We start from the raw sequence: 19,372 nt of genomic DNA on the forward strand, positions 1-19,372 counted from the left end.
GCTCCCTGCTGAACAGAGAGCCCAACACAGGGCTCGATCCCAGGACCCTGAAACCATGACCTGAGCTGAAGGCAGAGGCTTAACCCACCTAGCCACCCAGGTGCCCCGAGTCTTCTGAGTTTAAAGGAAACTTCAATAGTGACATTGTACTAGGGTAATGGTAATAACCATTAGACATCATTACCTTTGGGGGAAATTAAGCAAAAGATATAATGGGATCTCTCTATATTATTTCTTATAACTCTATGGGAATCTGCAAGTACCTCAAAAATGTAAGTTAATTTAAATAATAATAAGAAAAAAAGTCCCTACTATAAGTCTCACTGAAAGGAACTTCTTGCATATGGTTTCCATATACCTACATTTGGGGCTAAAATACACAGAAACTCAGAATATCCAAATAGCCCCTGCTAGGGGAATGGCTGTGTGGCTCTAGAAAAATGCCCAGCCCCACTGGCCTATGCATTATTGATGATGACCTTCATTGGCTTGGGACAAATGTCCTCCTCCTGGCCATAAGATTGGCCTCTATCTGCCTGCGGCTCACAGAACTCCACGGACAGGATGAGCATGAAATAATGAGCATTTAAGCATGAGAAGTTAGACACCAAGGAAAAACGTTTTTTGAAATAATGGCCGCCCAGGAGCAGAAAGCCCTCATTAGTTCCTAATAAATCATTGCTAATGAGCATCTCATGTTTCCACCATTTTTGCTTTTCATCTCATGGTGACTCACACCTGGAGAGATGCACCTGGCTTGCTCTCCAGTGTCCCTCCCCTGGAACTCAGCCCACACTGTGGGGCTCGGAGACAGGGGATGGGGCGGTAGAGATGAATCAGACCCAGTGCCTGCCTTCAAGGACCTTTCTGTTCTTGCCACTCTTCCTATCCCCTCCCGCACCATTGTCAAGGGGCCTCCTTCTTCACAATGAAGAGCCTAACTTACACAAATTCAGAATGGCGCCATATGAAATATTAACAAAACCTTTTTGTGACTTCTTGAAATGATTTCAGGCTCACCCCATCAACAATTTATCCAAAATTTCTCCTAACTTTAAAACTCCTTTCTCAAGGGAGTGGACTGTAAACTGCATTCATTCTATTGCTAATTGACAAGAGAGGCTGGTGCCTAAAAATATCTCCTCTTTCGAATTAGAATTACATTTAGGGAATTTTGAATTATGTGAAATATTGAGGAATATACTGTTTGAACAAAGGGTACCTACCCTGTACCCCATCAGGGGCTGCCTTTTCACATGGCGGTGGGGCGGGGGGAGGGAAAGATGAAAGCAAGATCAGCAGGACAGGGAGAAATCACCCCAGTCTAGCCAAGAGGTTCTCAGAGAGGAATTTGCAAGGTCGAAACTGTTCAGAATAATATCAAGATGCTCAGCTTCTTTCTAGATTTCCATAACTCTCTCTTCCCACTCACATAAAGCAGATGATCCTCCGTCAACTTCCTGAATGGTCTGAGAGATGGGGAAGGGCTGGATATAGCTGCAAAGCCTACAACTTCCAGCGGATAGGGGGACAAAATGGGGGGGTTCATTCAAAGGCTCGCACCTCCTCCCTCAGTTGCAGCATCTTTAATCTCCCATAATCTCCATCCTCCCGCACTGAACTCCCTCTTTTCTGATATCCATAAATTAAATACAACGGCTTCCTAAGTACAGGTAACTTCAAGATGGCGCCTTCTCTCCCCACTCCCAGGAAGACGGTCGTGAGGGTCTGAGCCCTCCTGTGTCAGTTCTGGAGCCCCTGCTAGTGGACTTCTCTTTGATTCCTCCTATTCCGGTACGAACTCCTGTTTTCTGAAGGTCAGTGGTTCTTTAAGATCCTCTCGTGCCTGACTCTGGATTTCAGCTCAGGTTGTGATCTGGGGCCCTGGGATGGAGCCCTGTGTTGGGCTCTGTGCTCAGCAGGCAGTTGGTCTGAGGATTCTCTCTGCCTCTGCCTCTCCCCTGCACTCCTGCTCTCTAAGATAAATAAATCTTTTTTTTTTTTTTTAAAGATCATCTAATGCTTCCCCACTATCCTCCTTGCAACAGTTGTCTTTAGTGACAATCTACATTAACAACCTTTTGATGAGTTACTCATTGTACTGGGAGGCAGCCACTTCCTTCAGGGGTATGTGTAGCAAAGGCCTCCCTGTACGAGAACATGTCATCCCTACTAGTGGGAAGAGCTGATACGTGTTGAGCACTTGTCCGCCAGGCTCTGGGCTGCACTTCTATGTGCACAGCTCATTTCACTCTAACAGTACCCTTTAAGTTATTATTGCTGTCTTCACTGCCTAAATGAGGCAACTGAGGCACAGGGGAGGGACTTAACTTGCCACAGATCGGAAGTTAGTCAAATGCAGAGCTGGGATTCAGACCTGGACAGCATGGCTTCCAACCTTTCTCTCAAAGTTCTGTGATTCCTGCTCCACAGTCTCTGCTCTGTATCCAAAATGGAAAATGCGGAGCAGAGAGCACAGTCAGGACTGGGAATCTATTGGATGCTTCCAGATACCTTCCCACAGAGACCCCGGGCTTTCTGCTGGCTCCCCAGAACCACATCTCTGAAGAGTGAACAAAGGGAGGTCAAGGTCCAAACATATGTATCCAAGAAAGCCCTGCCAAGATTCACACGTGGGCACCACTATGACAGACAGGGACCCAGCAGTCAATACAAAACTTGACTCCATCACTGCCCAGCCCCCAGCCCATCAAACACGGGGCAGGAACCAGGCATGCCCGGGCCACAGCAGTCCCTGAATTGGTCACTCTATTAAGAAGCAGAATGGAAGAGAGGCTGGTCTGACATGACTCCTTCTCAAGGACCCCATGCTTCTCCCAGTGATCCCTGTTTTCTTTTCCACTTGTTCCTAAACCATTGGCCTAATAGTCCACTCAACCACTCTAGAATTTATTCAGGAGGTGACAAGCATGCTTATTTATGCATAACTTTACAGTCTTGTCTTACTATCATTATTACTATCATTATGATCATTCATAAAGATCAGGCCATGTGACTCTTCTTGGTATTTAAGTAATTTTTCTTGTGACTCTGTTGGCCACTCAAGTAATCATACTCTTAGAAACGTCTTGTAGACACGTGTATTTAAAGACTGTTTGATAATGCCCTCCATTGAAATTCCCTGATCTAAAGTCAGAACTTCTTTGAGTTGGAGCAGCCCTGGTCCTCTGAGCTCCTGACCTCATGTGAGCCTCTTAGCCTTCCTGGGTCATCACTCCCTGTCCTCAGATCCCACTCCTCGTGGGGGGGGGGGGGCGGATGGGAACAAATTCAAACAGAGGAGCGTGCTGCTTGGCTCTCCATCAGATTACGTGCCCCGAGCAGACTCAGACCTCAGCTAGTTTCACCCTCAGAACATGTTTTAAAAGCTTTTTGCTTGTTCTTGCGTTTTTGGGAAGTAAGTTTTCACTTCATGTGACCTTATTCTCCTGGCTCTGAGTTACATGTTTTATTTGGTTTTGGAGAGGGAACCTGTAGGGAAGAAAGCTCAGAAATGTGAGATGCTGGAACCTCGCTGGCCTGGGACCTCGGGCAGTTTCTTTAATCTCCCCGAGTCTCAGTTTCCTCAATTGGAAAACAAGCCTGACGTCGTTCGTTTTACAGATTATTTGTGATGGACACTTAAAAGATGTCCCAAGGATGCTCACTCTCTCTTTGAGCAAACATGGCTCTTTCCTCTGATTATACAGATTCTTCTCTGTGTAAGTCCTGAGAACTTTCTACTGTTCCTTTTCCTTACTAGCAACTTCCCACTTCTCTTTCTCACGAGTACCGCTGAGGACCACCTTGCTTCTCTGTCCCTCCCAATCCATTTCTAGGTCTACTCCATCTTAAACATTCCAGCCACCAACAGACTCCCTGTCTCTTGAATATACTTGTATAAACCTAGTTCCTGAGGAAAAGCAATGCCTACATACAGAAGCCACATCCCTGGGTGGCCACATCTCTGCCTGGCTGAACCAACCAGGGGCCATGGACCAGTTTCCGTGAAAGTCCTCTTCTTGGGAGAACCATCATCATTGACAACAATAGATCTGGCTGGAATAATCCTCCAAATGTGAGGCAGGCAAATCCCTTGGCCCAGAAATCAGGCTTAATTGGAAATTAAATTGCATTTCCATGCCAGTTACAGGACGCCTATATCCACAGCTAATTTATCAAGGTGATGCCTCATCTTTAGGAAGCCCAGGGGAATAGAGCGGCTGCATCAGCAAAATTACAACTCGTATCAGATGAGAAGGACTTTCTTAAAAGTGCAACCTGAGCCCTTTGAGTTCCTCATCTGGGGTTTTGTGCACTGATTGGCTGCCTCCTTGATGCAGGACGCTGTGCCAAGACTTGGAGGTACAGATGCCAGTGGGAACTGTACTGTGTTCTGGCAGCTCCGGGCCAGAGGCAGGGAAAGAATCACATAAGCAAAAGATTTCCAAGCCCCAGCAGTTAACCAAGGGCCGAGTTTCCTTGGGAGGTAGAAGGTATCATGGATAAAATCACTGTTCAGAATCTGATTTCTATATTTAACACTAGTACTAAGAGTTCACTTTGCTCAAGGGTGTGCCGGACTCTTCACCAAGCCCTTTGCACACATTTATTTCATTCTCTAGGCAACTGTAGGACAGAAATACACTATGATTTTCATTATCCTCCTTTTACCAACAAAAAACCCTGAGACCTAGAAAGTAAGCAACTTGCTTCAGGTCACTGCTGCCTTATTAGCAGAACTGGGATTTAAACTCAGGTTATTGGGGCGCCTGGGTCTGCTTTTGGCTCTGGTCGTGATCCTGGGGTCCTGGGATCTAGCCCTGCGTTGGGCTCCCTGCTGGGGGTGGGGGATGGGAAGTCTGTTTCTCCCTCTTCCATTCCCCCTGCTTCTGTTCCCTCTCTCCCTGTGTCTTTCTCTGTCAAATAAATAAATAAAAAAAAAATCTTAGAACAATAAACTTAGCTTATTTCAAAGCAGAGCCTATATCTTTAACATAACATTATATTGCTCCTTTATTCCCCCCACTTTTAATTTTAAAAGGGTCCAACTATATAAGTGTTGCAAAATTAGTACAAGGAGCATGAACTTGGTTCACAAACTGTTGTCAATATTTTGCTGTATTTGTATTCCTTCTCTTTTTTCTGTCTGTCTCTCTGTATGTGTGTGTGTATGTGTGTGTTTGTTTTTCTGAATCATTGGAGAGGCATCTGGGTGGCTCAGTGGGTTAAGCATCTGCTTTCGGCTCAGGTCATGATCCCAGGGTCCTTGATCCCAGGATCGAGTCCCACATCGGGCTCCTTTCTCAGCAGGGAGCCTGCTTCTCCCTGCCTCTGCTCCTCCCCCTTGCTCCTGCTCTCTCTCAAACAAGAAAGTAAATAAATACTCTCTAAAAAAATGAATCATTGGAGAGTTAGGTTCAGGGACATAAAACACAAGTCTGGTTTGGAAACCATGTGGGAGCCCGTCTGGCTGGAGGAGAACACGGATGGAGGTGGAGATCCAAGAGAAGCAGCAAGTGGGTTGAGGCCAGGGCCCTGAGAACCAGGCCGAGAAGTCCAGGGCGTGCTCCAGCATGGATAGGAAGGCTGCGTGTCAAGGTAGGGAAAGCACGGCTGTCACTGAAGTTCTCGAGAAGTTAAAAACCTGCAGACGTATCTACAGCACATGATTTCTTTACGGTCTGATTAAATATACATGGTTGTTGGAGACAATGTAGTTGATAGAGATAAGCATCAAGAAGAACTTTAAGACATAGCCTTTAAGTACAACTGAAACCCATGCTAAAACTTCAGTTTATTTCTTTTCTATTTCACTTTTCTGTACACATATCTATTTAAAGATTGGACCCTCATTGTACATACAGTTTTGTATCCTGATTTTTTTTTTTTACCTAATATTATGTTAAGAGTATTTCTGCTTATTTTTAAGTAGTCCTCAAAATAATGTTTCAAAGACTTAGTATTGCCTTATCAGATAGATGAGCAGGAATGTTTTTAATCTACTCTTTGGACTAGAGTCTAGCTGGTCTCCGATGGTTCATTATTACAATGTAATACCCATGATGAGCACCCCTGCCTACCAGTCTCCGTGCACATCTCTGATCACCTGCTTAGAACAGGTTTCGAGACGTCGGCTCCCAGGTGGAAGAACTGGATGGACCCTGTCTCTGTCTGACCGTGGTGTGGAGGGGCAGGAGAGGGTGAAACAGAGGACGTGCAGGCTGCAGGCCTCAGTAGCAAAGCAGCTGGGATACGGTGATGATGTGGACTTCAGGGACAGTGCTGAGAATGGGAAGACAGTGCCAGGACGAATGCCGGCCAGAAATGATCAACAGTGAGCGAGATAACTTCAGGATGTGAGACTGGGGACATAGAGAAACAGAAAGAAGGTGAGAGAGAGGCCAGCTTTGCTTTTATAAGGATGGAGTAGAGGCAGAGGGAGACATTCATATAGAAGGGTTTATGATCTGTCCTCCCTTCCTTCCTTCCTCCGTTCCTTCCTTTTTGTTTTCTTCTTCCATCCTTTGAGCCCCTGCTTTGCACCAGGCCTTGTGCTCGGTGCTGGGCATTCTTAAATAACTAAGATATGGTCCCTGTCCTCCATGAGCTCATGGTTCAGCTGGGGACTCTCCTGCAGGCCTGGAATTTAAGAGACAAGCCAGGGCACAGGAGAGAGACTCAGGAGGCCATGCTAGAGAACAAGACACAAGGTCAAGAGAAGAAGGCACAGGGTCACAGCCGGAGAGATGTTCTGTCTCAGCCGAAGTCACTGACTGTAGGGACTTGAAGAACAAGAGCCATCTGCTGGCCGGTCACACCTCTGCAGGGCACTGGCTCTCTCTTCACCCCGGTTCCCCCAGCTGCCAGCCCCCAGACTCTGCCTCAAGGTACCTACGTCAAGGGTGTTCCTTGCTCGGGCCTCAGTTTCCCCATCCGGACACGGAAGAGTCTTATGCTGGTCACTTGCCTAGTGGCCTTGACTTCCTTTCTCATGCTGGCCACCATCAGGCTCTCAGCAGCTCGTGAGGAGGGTGTCAAGGTCTAAGTTACGACGTGCGGGTGCTGGTTAGCGCTGGGGATCCCCGTGCCTGTCTTCTATGCCACAGTGCCCAGTGCGACAGGCCAGCAGGCCATGGCAGTTTCTCTGTAGTTTCTGGCCTTCAGATCACCAAATATTGCTAAATGTCCCGCCTGAGCCCATGTGCACTGAGGCTTTGAAACTTGGGGCCCAGCTTCCCCCTTCCAGGGTAGAGGCGTTCTTAGGGGAGTCTGACCCAGGCCACAAGAGATGTTGTAACACTCAGGTTTTAGGCTTATAAAGCTACAGTTTCATTTCCATACTTCCTATTTCTCACCAGGCGGAGACTGTTCACTGTGATGGTCAGGGACTGGTGAACGACTGAACTGAATGGGTCCGTCCTTTCTTTCTTTCTTCCTTCCTTCCTTTCCTTCTTTCCTTCCTTTCTATTTTATTAATTTATTTGAGACAGAGAGCATGGAGAGAGAGAGAGAGAGAGCACAAGTTGGGGGTAGGGGCAAGGGAGAGGGAGAAGGAGAGAAGCAGACTCCCGGCTGAGCAGAGATGATGATGACCTGAGCTGAAGGCAGATGCTTAACTGACTGAGTCACCGCCGGTGCCCCACGGACTGAATGGGTTTTGAAGGCTCTAGATGCTAAGCCCATTCTTGAATGGAATGATAACCCTCCTGTTCCATCTGCCTCGAATAAGGCTCTCTGCCACTGACAGTCTGCTTCTAGGCAGGGAAAGGGAAGGTGAAGAGAGTGCTGGAGGAATCTTGGGTGCTCTTCTGGCCCACATGATGATTTCAGTCAACGAGCCATTTTCTGAGACCCATGAGGTTTGACTAGTATACAGAGGAGAGGAGACATAACCTGAGTTCTTATAAACAGTGTTATAAACATGTGTTATAAATAACACATAAAAATGAACACTTGTTGAGCTTTATATATGACATAGCATTGCACGGAACCCTTAAGTGCATTACTTCAATAAACCTGCAAGACTGATATTATTGTGTCCACATTCCAGCAGAAAGCAAGACTCAAAGAAGTGATGGGACTTCCAAACAGCTTCCAGAGGGTAATGGTTGGCTTTGGAGTCTAATGAACTCCCAAAATCATGTTCCCAGAGGGTCCTGGATCCCCAAGGGCTGGAGCATGAGCAGGGGAGCCAGCTGTGTCTGCAGCCCCCAGAAGTCTTTGCCCGGGAATGGTCACTTCACACACTCACAGAGAAGCCTCCCAGCTGAATGGAGCAGAGGGCAGAATGAAAAATAATGCCAGTCCTTTCCCCATGGCAACACTACCATCTTTCCATGGGAAGAATAAATCAAAGATTAGCTAAAGGGCCCATAGCTGCAGTGACAGGAAGGGGCAGCTCTCAGGATGGGGGGCTAAGGAGCCAGACAGATAGCTCAGGTCTTCACGTTCCATCACAGGACCACTGGTGGCTTTGCTAAAAGGTAAGTATAGATGGACAGACAGACATCTGGAGGTGGAGTAGAGAACCAGGACCTTTAACAGGAAGGTAGAGCAGAGACCTTGGGGAAAGGGAAGAGGATTTGGAGGCCCAGATTCAAGGCCAGTTTAGCAGCCTGCTTGCTGGGTGGGCTTCCCTGGGCCTCGGGCTTCTCACCTGCCTTGTTGACCCCTCAGCCTCCACTGAGTCCTGTTATGTCCCAGGCCCTGCCCGACTACTGGGAAAGTGGCGATGGCCAGAACAGTCCCTGCCCTCACGGAACTGAGCTCTTTGTGGGCGAGCCAGACCGGAAACAGGTGAATCAGTGGGTAACGTCAATGCATAAACGGAAAGTGTTATGGGGAAAACAAGGCAGCATTAATAGAAAGTGCCTGATGTGTGTGAGGGTGTTGGGGCGGGGGGATGAGGAGGTGGGGGCTGCACAGGAGGGGAGGTGCCCGAAACTGTGAGGCTCCAGAGGCGGAGGGCGCTGTGCCAGCAGGAGGAACATTTGGGCCCGGTGGCTGGGGTGCAGTGCAGGGAGGATACCGGAGGTGAAGGATATGAATGCAGAGGGCAGATCTAGCAAAGCCTGGAGGCCCCCAAGAAAAGTCTGCATTTCACCCCAGATGTGTCAAGAAACCACTGGAGGCAGCATTGTGAACGAGGGGATAATGAGATCCCTTTTGTATTCTCAGAATATGGGAATGGATGAATAGCAGTGGATGAACGGGTAGAAGAAATGATGGTCTGTGACACAGGGAATATTATTCAGCCTTCAAAAGGAAGGAAATTCTGACACATACATGGTTAAGACTTGAGTGAAAGAAGCCAGACACAAAAGGACACCTACCTCATGATTCCATGACACATGGCACCTAGAGCAGACAGATTTGTACAGCTAGAAAGGAGAGTGATGGTTGCCAGGGCTGGGGGACACAAGAACGGAGGGCTAGCATTTACTGAGGACACAGCTTCAGTTTGCCATGCTGAGAAGTTCTGGAGAGGGACGGAGGGCATGGTTGAGCAGGAGGGCGAATGCACTTACTGACACTGAGCTATGCACTTGAAAATAGTAAAAATGATAAATAGTATGTTAAGAATATTTACTACAATAAAAATTATGGAGAAGGATGCTGGGCAGAGAATTATCTCTGAGGGTGTGTTACTTCCCGAGGGCCATCATAGCACGATACCACGGACTGGGTGGCTTCCCAGAAACTTATTTTTTTGTGGTTCTGGAGGCTGGAAGTCCAAGATCAAAGTGCTGGCACGTTGAGACCTCTCTCCTCTGCTGGCAGAGGACCCCTGGGACCCCACGTGGCCCTTTCCCTGTGAGTGCCTTTCTTCTTATAAGGACACCAGTTCTATCTGATCACAGCCCCAACCCCGTGAGCTCATTTAACCTTAATTACCTTTTTTAAGGTGCTATCTCCAGATATAAGCACATGGGGGGGGAGGGCTCCAACAAATGAATTGGGGAGGTGGCACTGTTCTGTCCATACCAGGAGGTGACAGCGCCGAGGGATTCGACCGAGACGGTGTTCCTTTAGGACTGCATGGAGACTTGGATCTCCGTTTGGCTCTGTGACCCTGGGAAGTTATTTGCCTCTCCCATCCTCGGGTGGGAATAGTGAGAGTATGGGACTTTCAGGGGAAAGGCTGGACTGAATGTAGGGATCCTCAGAAAGCCCCAGCAAATAAAGAGCACTCAAGGGACCATGGCAAATAATCTTCTTTGCGCGCGCCTGTTGAGTTTGGAACCACAGGCTGCTGTCTCTGGGCTCGGGAGGCACAGACAGGGTTAACTGGCACAAGGATGCCAGCGCCTTCCCAGTCCAGTGTGCTTCCCATGTCCCAGGCTCTCAGTGACAGCCACTTCCCAGCTGATGCTCGCAGATAGTGAGCGGCAAGCCTGGGCTTGGCTCTGCCTGCCAACGTGTAGATGGTTTGAAAAATGTCACCCAGACTGGCCTAGGGTTAATCAAAAGATTATAGAAAGAAAATTAGAGTAGGCTAACCCCAGCCTCTCAGACTACAAGCATCAGAATCATATCTCCCTCCCTATCGCCCGCCCAGTTCTCTGCCTCTGTGTCCAGCCCACCTCCTTCCAGCAAGAAGTGGAGGCCGGCCAGGCTGCCGTTATGGAGGGAAGGCTGGCACGGTGCTGTTTCCATTCTTTCCTGTCCTTGCAGGCTGGGCTGTCCAGCCGGTTCTCCCTTATTTTCTGTTGTTTGGCTGGAAAAGATGGCCTGTGGTGATGGTTTGTGGTGTGGATGGGGGCCTTGGGTCTCAGGGGCATTCTCCGAATTGGGATGCTTGAGTCAGAACAGAGGGCTTGACACCGTGATTTCTGAAAGAGCCTGCCTCTCCTCTCGGACCAACTGGGGAGGCATTGGTTTTGTCATCTTTGCTTTCCTATCCAGGATCTGAGTTTTATTAGAAATGGAGGGCGTGAAATGTGGGAGCCAAAGCTGGAACGTGGAGACAGACAGCCTGACTTCCACTTCTGGCTCTGTCCCCTGCTGGCTGTGTGACTCAGAGCCAGGCCCTTCCCTCTCCGAAGCTCCGAATTTCTCCTCCACATGCAGGGCGACTGGAGCACCGCCCCTTCTGGTGCTCCCGCACGCGCACCGAGCTTAGAGTGCTGCCGTGAGGGGTGTTGCAATTATGGGTAGCGGATGTTAAAACTCTAAAACTGGGTGGGACCTTCAACATCAGCACCTCCCTCATTTTAGAGTTGAAGAAACTGAGGCCCAGAGAAGGAAGCCGCCTGCTCAGTGAGCAACTGTGAAGATTTGGATTCGAACTCGGGTTTGGCACCAAAGTGGCTTCAACCAGAGAGGACCAGGGTTAGCTTTGTGCTCATGACCCTCCTGCCAGGGCCTCACCCCAATAGGAGAAAGGCTTTCTTCTGCCTCCAGACTGGGAATCTGTGAGGAATATAGGGAAGGTGGTCACTGGTGGGGGTAAACACCTTCCCTCATATCTTTTCCTGGGGTCCTAACCTCCTTTCCTTCCTGTTGGCCCCAGGGAGCTCTACTATCTCATCTTCTGCTTCCTCTCTCCTCCCTAAGCCTCTGCCCTTCCGTGGGATCCTCAGAGCCTGGGTCCTTCCTCTTACCCTCCTGGTTGGGGTACAGATAGACACCGAGGGGACACTGGTCAGCCATGGCGGACAGGCCCTGCAGGCTTGCTGTTGAGGGGCCAATCTTGCAAAGCATTAGAAAACTGGAATGGAAGAGGGGCCAAGTGGCCCCAAAGAAGGACAGCCGTGGCAGGTGGCAGGAGGCTGCAGTGGGACTATGGGAGACCCCAGAGAGCACCTGGCCAGTGAAATGGGTGGGGTAGTGATGTGTGTGGTACAGGGAGGCAAGGATGGGAGACAGGTAGGCTGGGATGAGGGCCAGTGGGTGTGGGGTGAGCCAAGGTGAGCTTGGTCCTCACTCCGGCGGGTGCTGGCTTCGACTGGAGAGGCAAGAGTAGACCAGAACCCCCAGTGATTTAACTTTCTACCTACGACAAGGCCAAGCACTCAGAGCTTCCTGGACGCAACCAGGGAGTAGGGCTGTCCTAACATGACCCAGTGCTGGCCTATGCTGCCAGGACTGTGAGCTCGCTGGGACTTGGGGTGGTGGGCAAGTGCACACAAGCAGAGCTGCTCGTGGAACAGGTGGCTCCTTCTTTTGGCAGAGGGCTCTGTCACATCTCATAGGCCCCAAGGTTCCTAGGGTCAAGGCTATTGCTTTCCCAGAGAATTCTAGTAAAAAGTCAGTCTCTCAATTCCGAGGTGTCTGGTGCCTAAAATGTTGTGTATTTCCACACTGACATCATGACTCCTCACATTTGCCCTGTAAGAAGGGAGAGTGGTGGGGAGGGCCCCTTATGGACTTGAAGCCCACTCAATGTCTGGCAGGTGTCCTGGGCCCAGCGTACCTATCTGAGGGGTGGCAGTGATTTTGGAAGAGCGTGTATGTGGTTGTCTTGCTGACCTTGGCCTGCAGAATGTTCTGTTCCCCATAAAGCTCATTCCTTAACCCAGGCCATGCCGCATTAAGGAATTTGTCACAACCCTTTGGAAGACTGGTGGCTTCTGTAAAAAACCCCAGCTGGCATAACGGTTCTTGACAAACCCACCTACAAAATTATGGGAATCATTTCCATACATTTCCCATAAATTGCATGGGAAGTTGGGGCACTCTTTGCCAGGGACAAGGTGGGGAGCAATCCCCTCAGCGGTGTCTTCTCTAGCCCCATGGAGTAGAAGAGAGACAAGTGCCTCGTCCTGGCCCCAGTAGGAATTGGGTTCTGATCCCTACTCTGCCACTTATTGCCAGCTGGACCACCTGGTCAGTTTCCTTACCCGGTAAAATGGTGGTTGCAACCCCTCCTCCCAATGTCAGGATTGGGCCAAGATAGGAGAGGTGCTGAGGGCACAGCTCGGTAGGGAGGAACTCACCACTAGCCCTACTAGCCACAGCCTGTCACTCCTGTCATCCTCACTGAGTTAAAATACAACATTTTCACTGGGTTTATTATTACCTCCAATTAAAGGAATGAGCCTCAGCTTGGGGGTGGTGGTGGTGGTGTGTGTACCTCACCCAAGCTTACACAGCTGTTAGATGACAGAGCTGGGACTCAAGCTGGACCTGCCTGAAGGCAGAGCCAAGTTCAAGGTCAGTTCCTCCAGAAGAGGAAGCAAGAGGAACAGCGTGTCTGTGACAGGTCTGAAGCACACAGAGAAACCACGGGCCAGGGTGGGAGAGGGGAGTTCGGGTTCCAGGGCATTGTCCTTGAGATAAATCTTGCAAGGTCAGCCCTTCCACCCTCTTCCACCTTGCAGCTGTGCGGGTGGCCTGGACAACTGGAAGCTCTCTGGGATTGAATTCTTCCCTCCTGCTGGCTTTGGCTTATCTGTGTCTGGGGTGACAGATGGGTTCCCAAAGTGCGGAAGGAGATGGGGGCCTCCTTCCGCACTTTGAAGTGGAGCCCAGAGTGGGGCCTGCACCACTTGGGTTCCCACCCACGGTCCCAGGGTCTCTGGGAAGCGGCTGGGGAGCTGGCTGTGTAGGAAGAGAACCAGGCAGGTTCCCAGACCCTGGGGTTAACCAACTGTCTAAGCCAGGAGCTGGGCTGCTAAGTAAGTTAAAGAGCCAGAGAAGGCCTGGCTCTGGGAGTCATGCTCTTTACTCCTAATAAGGGAACTGGGAATGGGAAAGGGCTCAGAGGTCGATCTCAGCACTAGGTGGGATCTTAGGAAAGCAAGTTCTAGAGAGGGGAATAGAATATTCTAGATCGACTACTCTCAGACTCTGTGCCAGCTGGGAAGAAACCGGGGTTAGTGAGGGGGAGTGCCTGCCCTGAGGCACTCGCAGTGCTGGGGATCAGCTGATAACTGCAATCCCATCAGTGAACACTTCCCGGGAATTTAGTATTTCCGGAGCTTTAGAGCCACACTCTTGTTTAATCCTGTAAGGAGGGCATTGTGATCCCATTTTCTAGATTCGGTAACTGAGGCCAGAGAGGTGAGGGACCCTGCAGGAGACTTCCTGGCCTGTGTGCAATGGACCCGAGGATGTCCCAGTCTGGCAACTCACTGTCCTTCCCACTGCATAAGTGGTTGACAAATTTGTTTTGTTTTGTTTTAAAGCGAGAGAAACTCGTTCTTTAAGTTTTGGAGAAATTCAGGACGTAGAACAAGTCAGAGTCAAGCTGAAGGAGCAGGGAGGGGCGTGCCAGATCTCCCCCACCCCGCCTCCCTCCTTGGGGGATGATTACATGCCCTTCCCGAGACACCGAGAATGCTCAGGCATGGTTCTGACCCATCTGTCTGGTGGGAGGCTCACTCTCTGGTCACAGATCGGGCCTTGCAGTGGATGGAGTTCAGAGAGAGTTTACCAAGCATCTCTGGGACACCTTACACGGTGCGTCCTGGAAATCCACACTCTACACATCCTCTCGGGACCCCTGGCGGATGGACATCTATGCCCCAAGGGGCTGCTTCAGTAACTTTATGCTATCGGCAAAGCATCCGCTCCAGGCCTGGCACTGGCCAGGTGTCTCTGGCCATAGTGACAAGGAAAAGCCCATGTGATCTCTGCCCTTACAGACCTCAAGTCCTGTGGGGAAGATGCCCTTTAGCAAACATTTTTTTTAAATTTTTTATTTTTTATAAACATATAATATATTTTTATCCCCAGGGGTACAGGTCTGTGAATTTCCAGGTTTACACACTTCACAGCACTCACCATAGCACATACCCTCCCCAATGTCCATAACCCCACCCCCCTCTCCTTCCCCCCCTCCCCCCAGCAACCCTCAGTTTGTTTTGTGAGATTAAGAGTCACTTATGGTTTGTCTCCCTCCCAATCCCATCTTGTTTCATTTATTCTTCTCCTACCCCCTTAACCCCCCCATGTTGCATCTCTACTTCCTCATATCAGGGAGATCATATGATAGTTGTCTTTCTCCGATTGACTTATTTCGCTAAGCATGATACCCTCTAGTTCCATCCACGTCATTGCAAATGGCAAGATTTCATTTCTTTTGATGGCTGCATAGTATTCCATTGTGTATATATACCACATCTTCTTTATCCATTCATCTGTGGATGGACATCTAGGTTCTTTCCATATTTTGGCTACTGTGACCATTGCTGCTATAAACATTCGGGTGCACGTGCCCCTTCGGATCACTACGTTTGTATCTTTAGGGTAAATACCTTTTTAAAAGAAACATAGATCACAGATTGTGATCAGAGCTATAGTGGAAAAGCTCAAGGTCAAGGAGTTGTGTGAGCAGGAGAATTTGGTCAGTTCATCTCTGAAAAGGGCATCGGTGAGCAAAGTCTGAGCCACCTGCAGCATAGACCAGTGGGAGAGGGGATGGCTACAATAACGGGGATGTGGCTGTGGTCTGGGCATGGAAGGACAGGGAGGGGTGGACTTGGGCTCTCCCGGTCCTCTGGGTATTCCCAAGCCAGGTAAGAAATAGCGAGTTGCCCCCGTAACCAGCAGGAGGTGCCAGGTCCTGTAGAATCTTTACATTCCTCAATTCGGAAAGCGACAAAGAAAAACCCGTTTAACGGTTGGATTATTGCAATTCGAGGCCCCTGTGCAATGAGTAATGAGTAAGTGAAGTCACTATTAAACCCAGCGATCATTAAACTACTGCAATGTGTCGGTGAAGGATATAATCTAGTCACCAGGGCTGGCCTATGCAAAAGAAAGACCTGCTTTGCTCCCCTGCTCCAGTCCTGGCCCTGCTCCCATGGTCATTTATTTAACAAATATTTAACAAACACCTGGGTTGGGCAGAATACCAGTTCCCCAGCGCGTGCCTGGCACAGAGCCAGGGCTGTGTAAACACTCGGTGCTCCCTGCAGAGTGGAAAGACGCGATCCTGCCCCGGTGCCCACCGTGGGCCTCCTCCCTGAGCCCTGGCCATAGGAAACACAATACGGATGCAGGTCGCAGAAAGGCCAGGTGGCCACTAGGTTCCCAGCGCTGGTCCCTGTGGAGCCTTTTCTGTGTCCCATGGGTCCTAGTCTCTGGGATTCTGAGTGGAGGGAGGGGCCGTCCTGACCTGCTGTCTGGCTTCTCCATGGAGACTGACACTCTGATGCTGCACCCCCTGCTTCCCCCTGCCCAGTCCTGCCCTCCTCCTCATCTCAGCTGATGCCACTTTCCGACGAGTCTCTGGCTCTGGCCCCCAGGCCTGCCTCCATCTCTGCACTCGGCCTGGTGTCTGGTTTTCAGCCTGTGCCCCACCAAAGTGTGCGTGTCCCGCTGGAGGACTTGTGTCAAGTTCTCCACGTGCCTAGCGTCCGGCAATTAGCGTGGCGCAGGGTAGGTGCTCAGTAATCAAACCTTCAGCGCATGGTTGTAGGCAAATATGCAAAAGACAATATCTTCCTGTTCATTTATTCAAATAGCCACCTAGCCTCTCTCTCTTACACACGCGCACGCGTGCACACACACAGACACAAACACACCTCTCTGCACGTCCTCTCTCTCCCCTGACTCATTTTCTCATACTTAACTCTGTTGCTGTGTTGTCTCCCCTTCTGGAGCTGCCTGGAGAGCACAGATCCACCTGCAACCAGCTACACTGAAGGCCTTTGACGTGTTCTTGCAGATGGCATGGCGTAGGCCACCCTCTCCAGACCCATGCCCATCTCAGTCCCTGACAGCCCCCTCACATCCGGTCACTGAAATGCAGTCCATAGAGGGATCCTGTGTCTCAGCTTCCCTGGATCCTTGCAACCATGCTGGAAGGTAAACAGGGTGCAAGTAATGGACCCATTTTACAGATGAAGAAACTGAGGCTCAGAGAGGCTGAGGCCTGCACAGGGAGCAAAGCCAGAGTTGAGATCTCAGTTTCCCGAGTGTGGGCCAAAGCTCTTTCTGCTAATCCTCTGGGAAGCAAAGGCTGAGATGGGGTGCTACCCCTCATCCCTCATCCCCTGAGATCCTGGAATCCATGACATGGGGAGAAAATCCTGTTTGGAGGGATTGAATCGCGGGGAGAACTCTGGGGCATCCTCCAGTCCTGGCTCTCAGCTCCTCACCTCTGTCCATCCCACGTGGGCCCCAGGAAACCTGCCCGCAGCCTGACCCTCAGCCTTGGGCTGTTGGTCTCCCTGGGCGTCCTGGAGGCGCAGCACCCTATTTGAGAAATGTGGAGGCAGATCCGGGGTGATGATGGGGCTGAGGAAGGAGCTAGGCAGAACTCAGCACCCCTCCCCCTGACATTTGCAGTTAGGTTTGCTCTAGGCCGGATGCCCAGGGCGGGGAACACCTGGGCCGCGTCATCACAGCTGGCCACACGCAGCCTTTATCTTCCCTCCTTGTCACTTAAAAAAAATGCTAGTCAAGGTTTTGTGGCCCTCCCTCCTTCCCTGAATACTAGGCCTGCTGCTTCCAATGCATCTCCCCCAAAGACTCTTTCCTCCCGAAAGAGGGCATGAATATTTAAAGACTTTTCTTCAGCCAGTGAAACCACATCATGCTGCTGCTCTCTCTTCAAATTTTATCTCCAAAAACTTTGCCAGAGTCTCTCTGAGGGCCTCGCCCTCCCTGGCACAGTGTAATGGGTGGCGGCGGGGGTGGGGGCGGGGGGGGTGCGGGGGGGGGGTTGGTTCTGGAGACAGGAACGGCCCGAGAAGTCAACCTCCCCTCCGCGTCCTAGGTCTGACTTGTGTGCACGCAGTCCTAGGTCTGGTTCACAACAACCCTTCCTGCTGCCCGGGAAGTTGAACCTACCAGCCCTCTGCTGCCCCAGTTCTTGGAAGAGCGAAGGAGACAGATATAGACACAGACAGGATCCGCAGAGGAGCAGGGGTCCTAGGGAGCAGAATGAGGACGAAAGCCCCAGAAATGCAGGACCCTGGAACCTGGCAAGAGAATGTCCTTGGTGCATTGGCCCTCGGAGCTGACATGAATCCGGCGTTCACCCGTGCATGGCGGACTCCGGCCCCGCCGCCACCTCCTGCTGGCCTCCTCTAACGGCTCGGTTCTGCAGAATTATTCACAGCCCACCGCATCAAATCTTTCTTTTATCAACAAGACACAACACTCCCTGGATAACTTCTTGAAACTCTGGTCACGCTAAGCAGCCTCCAGTGCTCCGAGAAGGGTTCTGTCCCTCTGCCCGCCTGTAGCCAATCAGCCGCACACCACCAAATCCATTTCCAAAGTTCCAGGCAATTATGGCCAGCTGAACTCCCTGGCGTGGTGCCTGCCCACCCAGAGCCAGGACCCAGGTTGTCAGCAACCCCAACTCCCAGCCACCCTTGTCCCCCTGCTGTCCTCTGAGACCCCAGCACACCGGAACAGCCACAGACGCCACCCCAAGGCGCTTGCCACCGTTGCTAGCCAGATCACATTAAGACAGAAAACGAGGGTCAAGGCCAAGCTCCCTACCTTTGCTGAGGGTCCCGGTGATGAGCTTAAAGACGGTCTGGGCAAATTTCACGAACCCAAGCTTGCATCTTTTGGAGCAGCCACTCATGATGGTGGAGGGAAGGTAGGCTCTGCTGTCAGCGCCCAGAAGGAAAAGTGCCCACCTTGCGTGGCCCTGGAACTTGGAGCCCGCCTAGGCAAACCCTGAGAGGCGGAGGTCCCCCAGAAGCTCCGGGAACAGCACAGCTGCCTCTGCAGTGAGTCCGGCTTCTGCATCCAGAAAGCCTGCAGGGCACGATGTTTGCTCCCTTCCTCCCTTCCTCCCTCCACCCCCTCCTACTGTCCACTCAAGTCCTCACCACGGAAGGACCTTAGGACGCTGGGGCTGGGACAGGGACGTCCTGCCAGGGCACAGGGCGCTCCGAGGGAACCAAGGAGGAGTGAGGCTGAGCAGAGCAGGGAGGGAGGAGCTGGCATTCTCCCAGGCTTTGCTGACTGTCTTTCTTACATGGCAGTGGTAATGTAGCAATTAATACTCGAGTCAGAAGGGAGGGACTGCTATGCAAAAACACTCCGCTCAGCAGCCTCCTGCTCGCTCTCCCGCTCTTTCCTTCCTGGTTAATCTAATAGATCAATTCTCCCTGCCCTGATCGGGATGTGGGAGAACTCCCCACAGAGCCAAAAGCCGCCGCTCAGCACTCAGTGGAAAGTTTGCAGGCAGCAGCCCGGCAGCCTGGTTTGCATCACTAAATCCCGCTGAGTAGGAGCCCCGGGGGAGCTGGCCTGTGCAGCCCCCACCCCAGCTGGGCACCAGCAGTGGGTGGTGACTGGGAAGGCCGGTGCCTCCGACCACCTCCAACTCCAGGCGCTCCGACTCCAAGTTGGCCAAGAGTCCGTGCACTCTCATTGGGCTAGGAGTGCGATTGGTGCTTTCCTTGATGAAAGTATCCTCAAAAATGCCAGAAGAGAATTCAGTCTGATTACAGTA

At 50.8% G+C, this 19,372-nt stretch overlaps 1 protein-coding gene across 2 annotated transcripts in view; it reads right to left on the reverse strand.

Annotated features, from left to right (window-relative positions):
- LOC111140971 (potassium voltage-gated channel interacting protein 1) overlaps positions 1-18,493 on the reverse strand; it is a 344,579-nt gene extending 326,086 nt beyond the window's left edge. For both annotated transcript variants that reach the window (XM_022493253.1, XM_022493252.1), the window contains exon 1: positions 18,406-18,493. In XM_022493253.1, coding sequence (XP_022348961.1) covers positions 18,406-18,493 — 88 coding nt within the window. The remainder of the gene's footprint in view (positions 1-18,405) is intronic.
- Between the last annotated feature and the right edge of the window lie 879 nt (positions 18,494-19,372).

This window comes from Enhydra lutris, unplaced genomic scaffold (genome assembly GCF_002288905.1).
Source record: "Enhydra lutris kenyoni isolate GAN:26980312 unplaced genomic scaffold, ASM228890v2 scaffoldscaffold5, whole genome shotgun sequence".
Classification (NCBI taxonomy): Eukaryota; Metazoa; Chordata; class Mammalia; order Carnivora; family Mustelidae; genus Enhydra; species Enhydra lutris.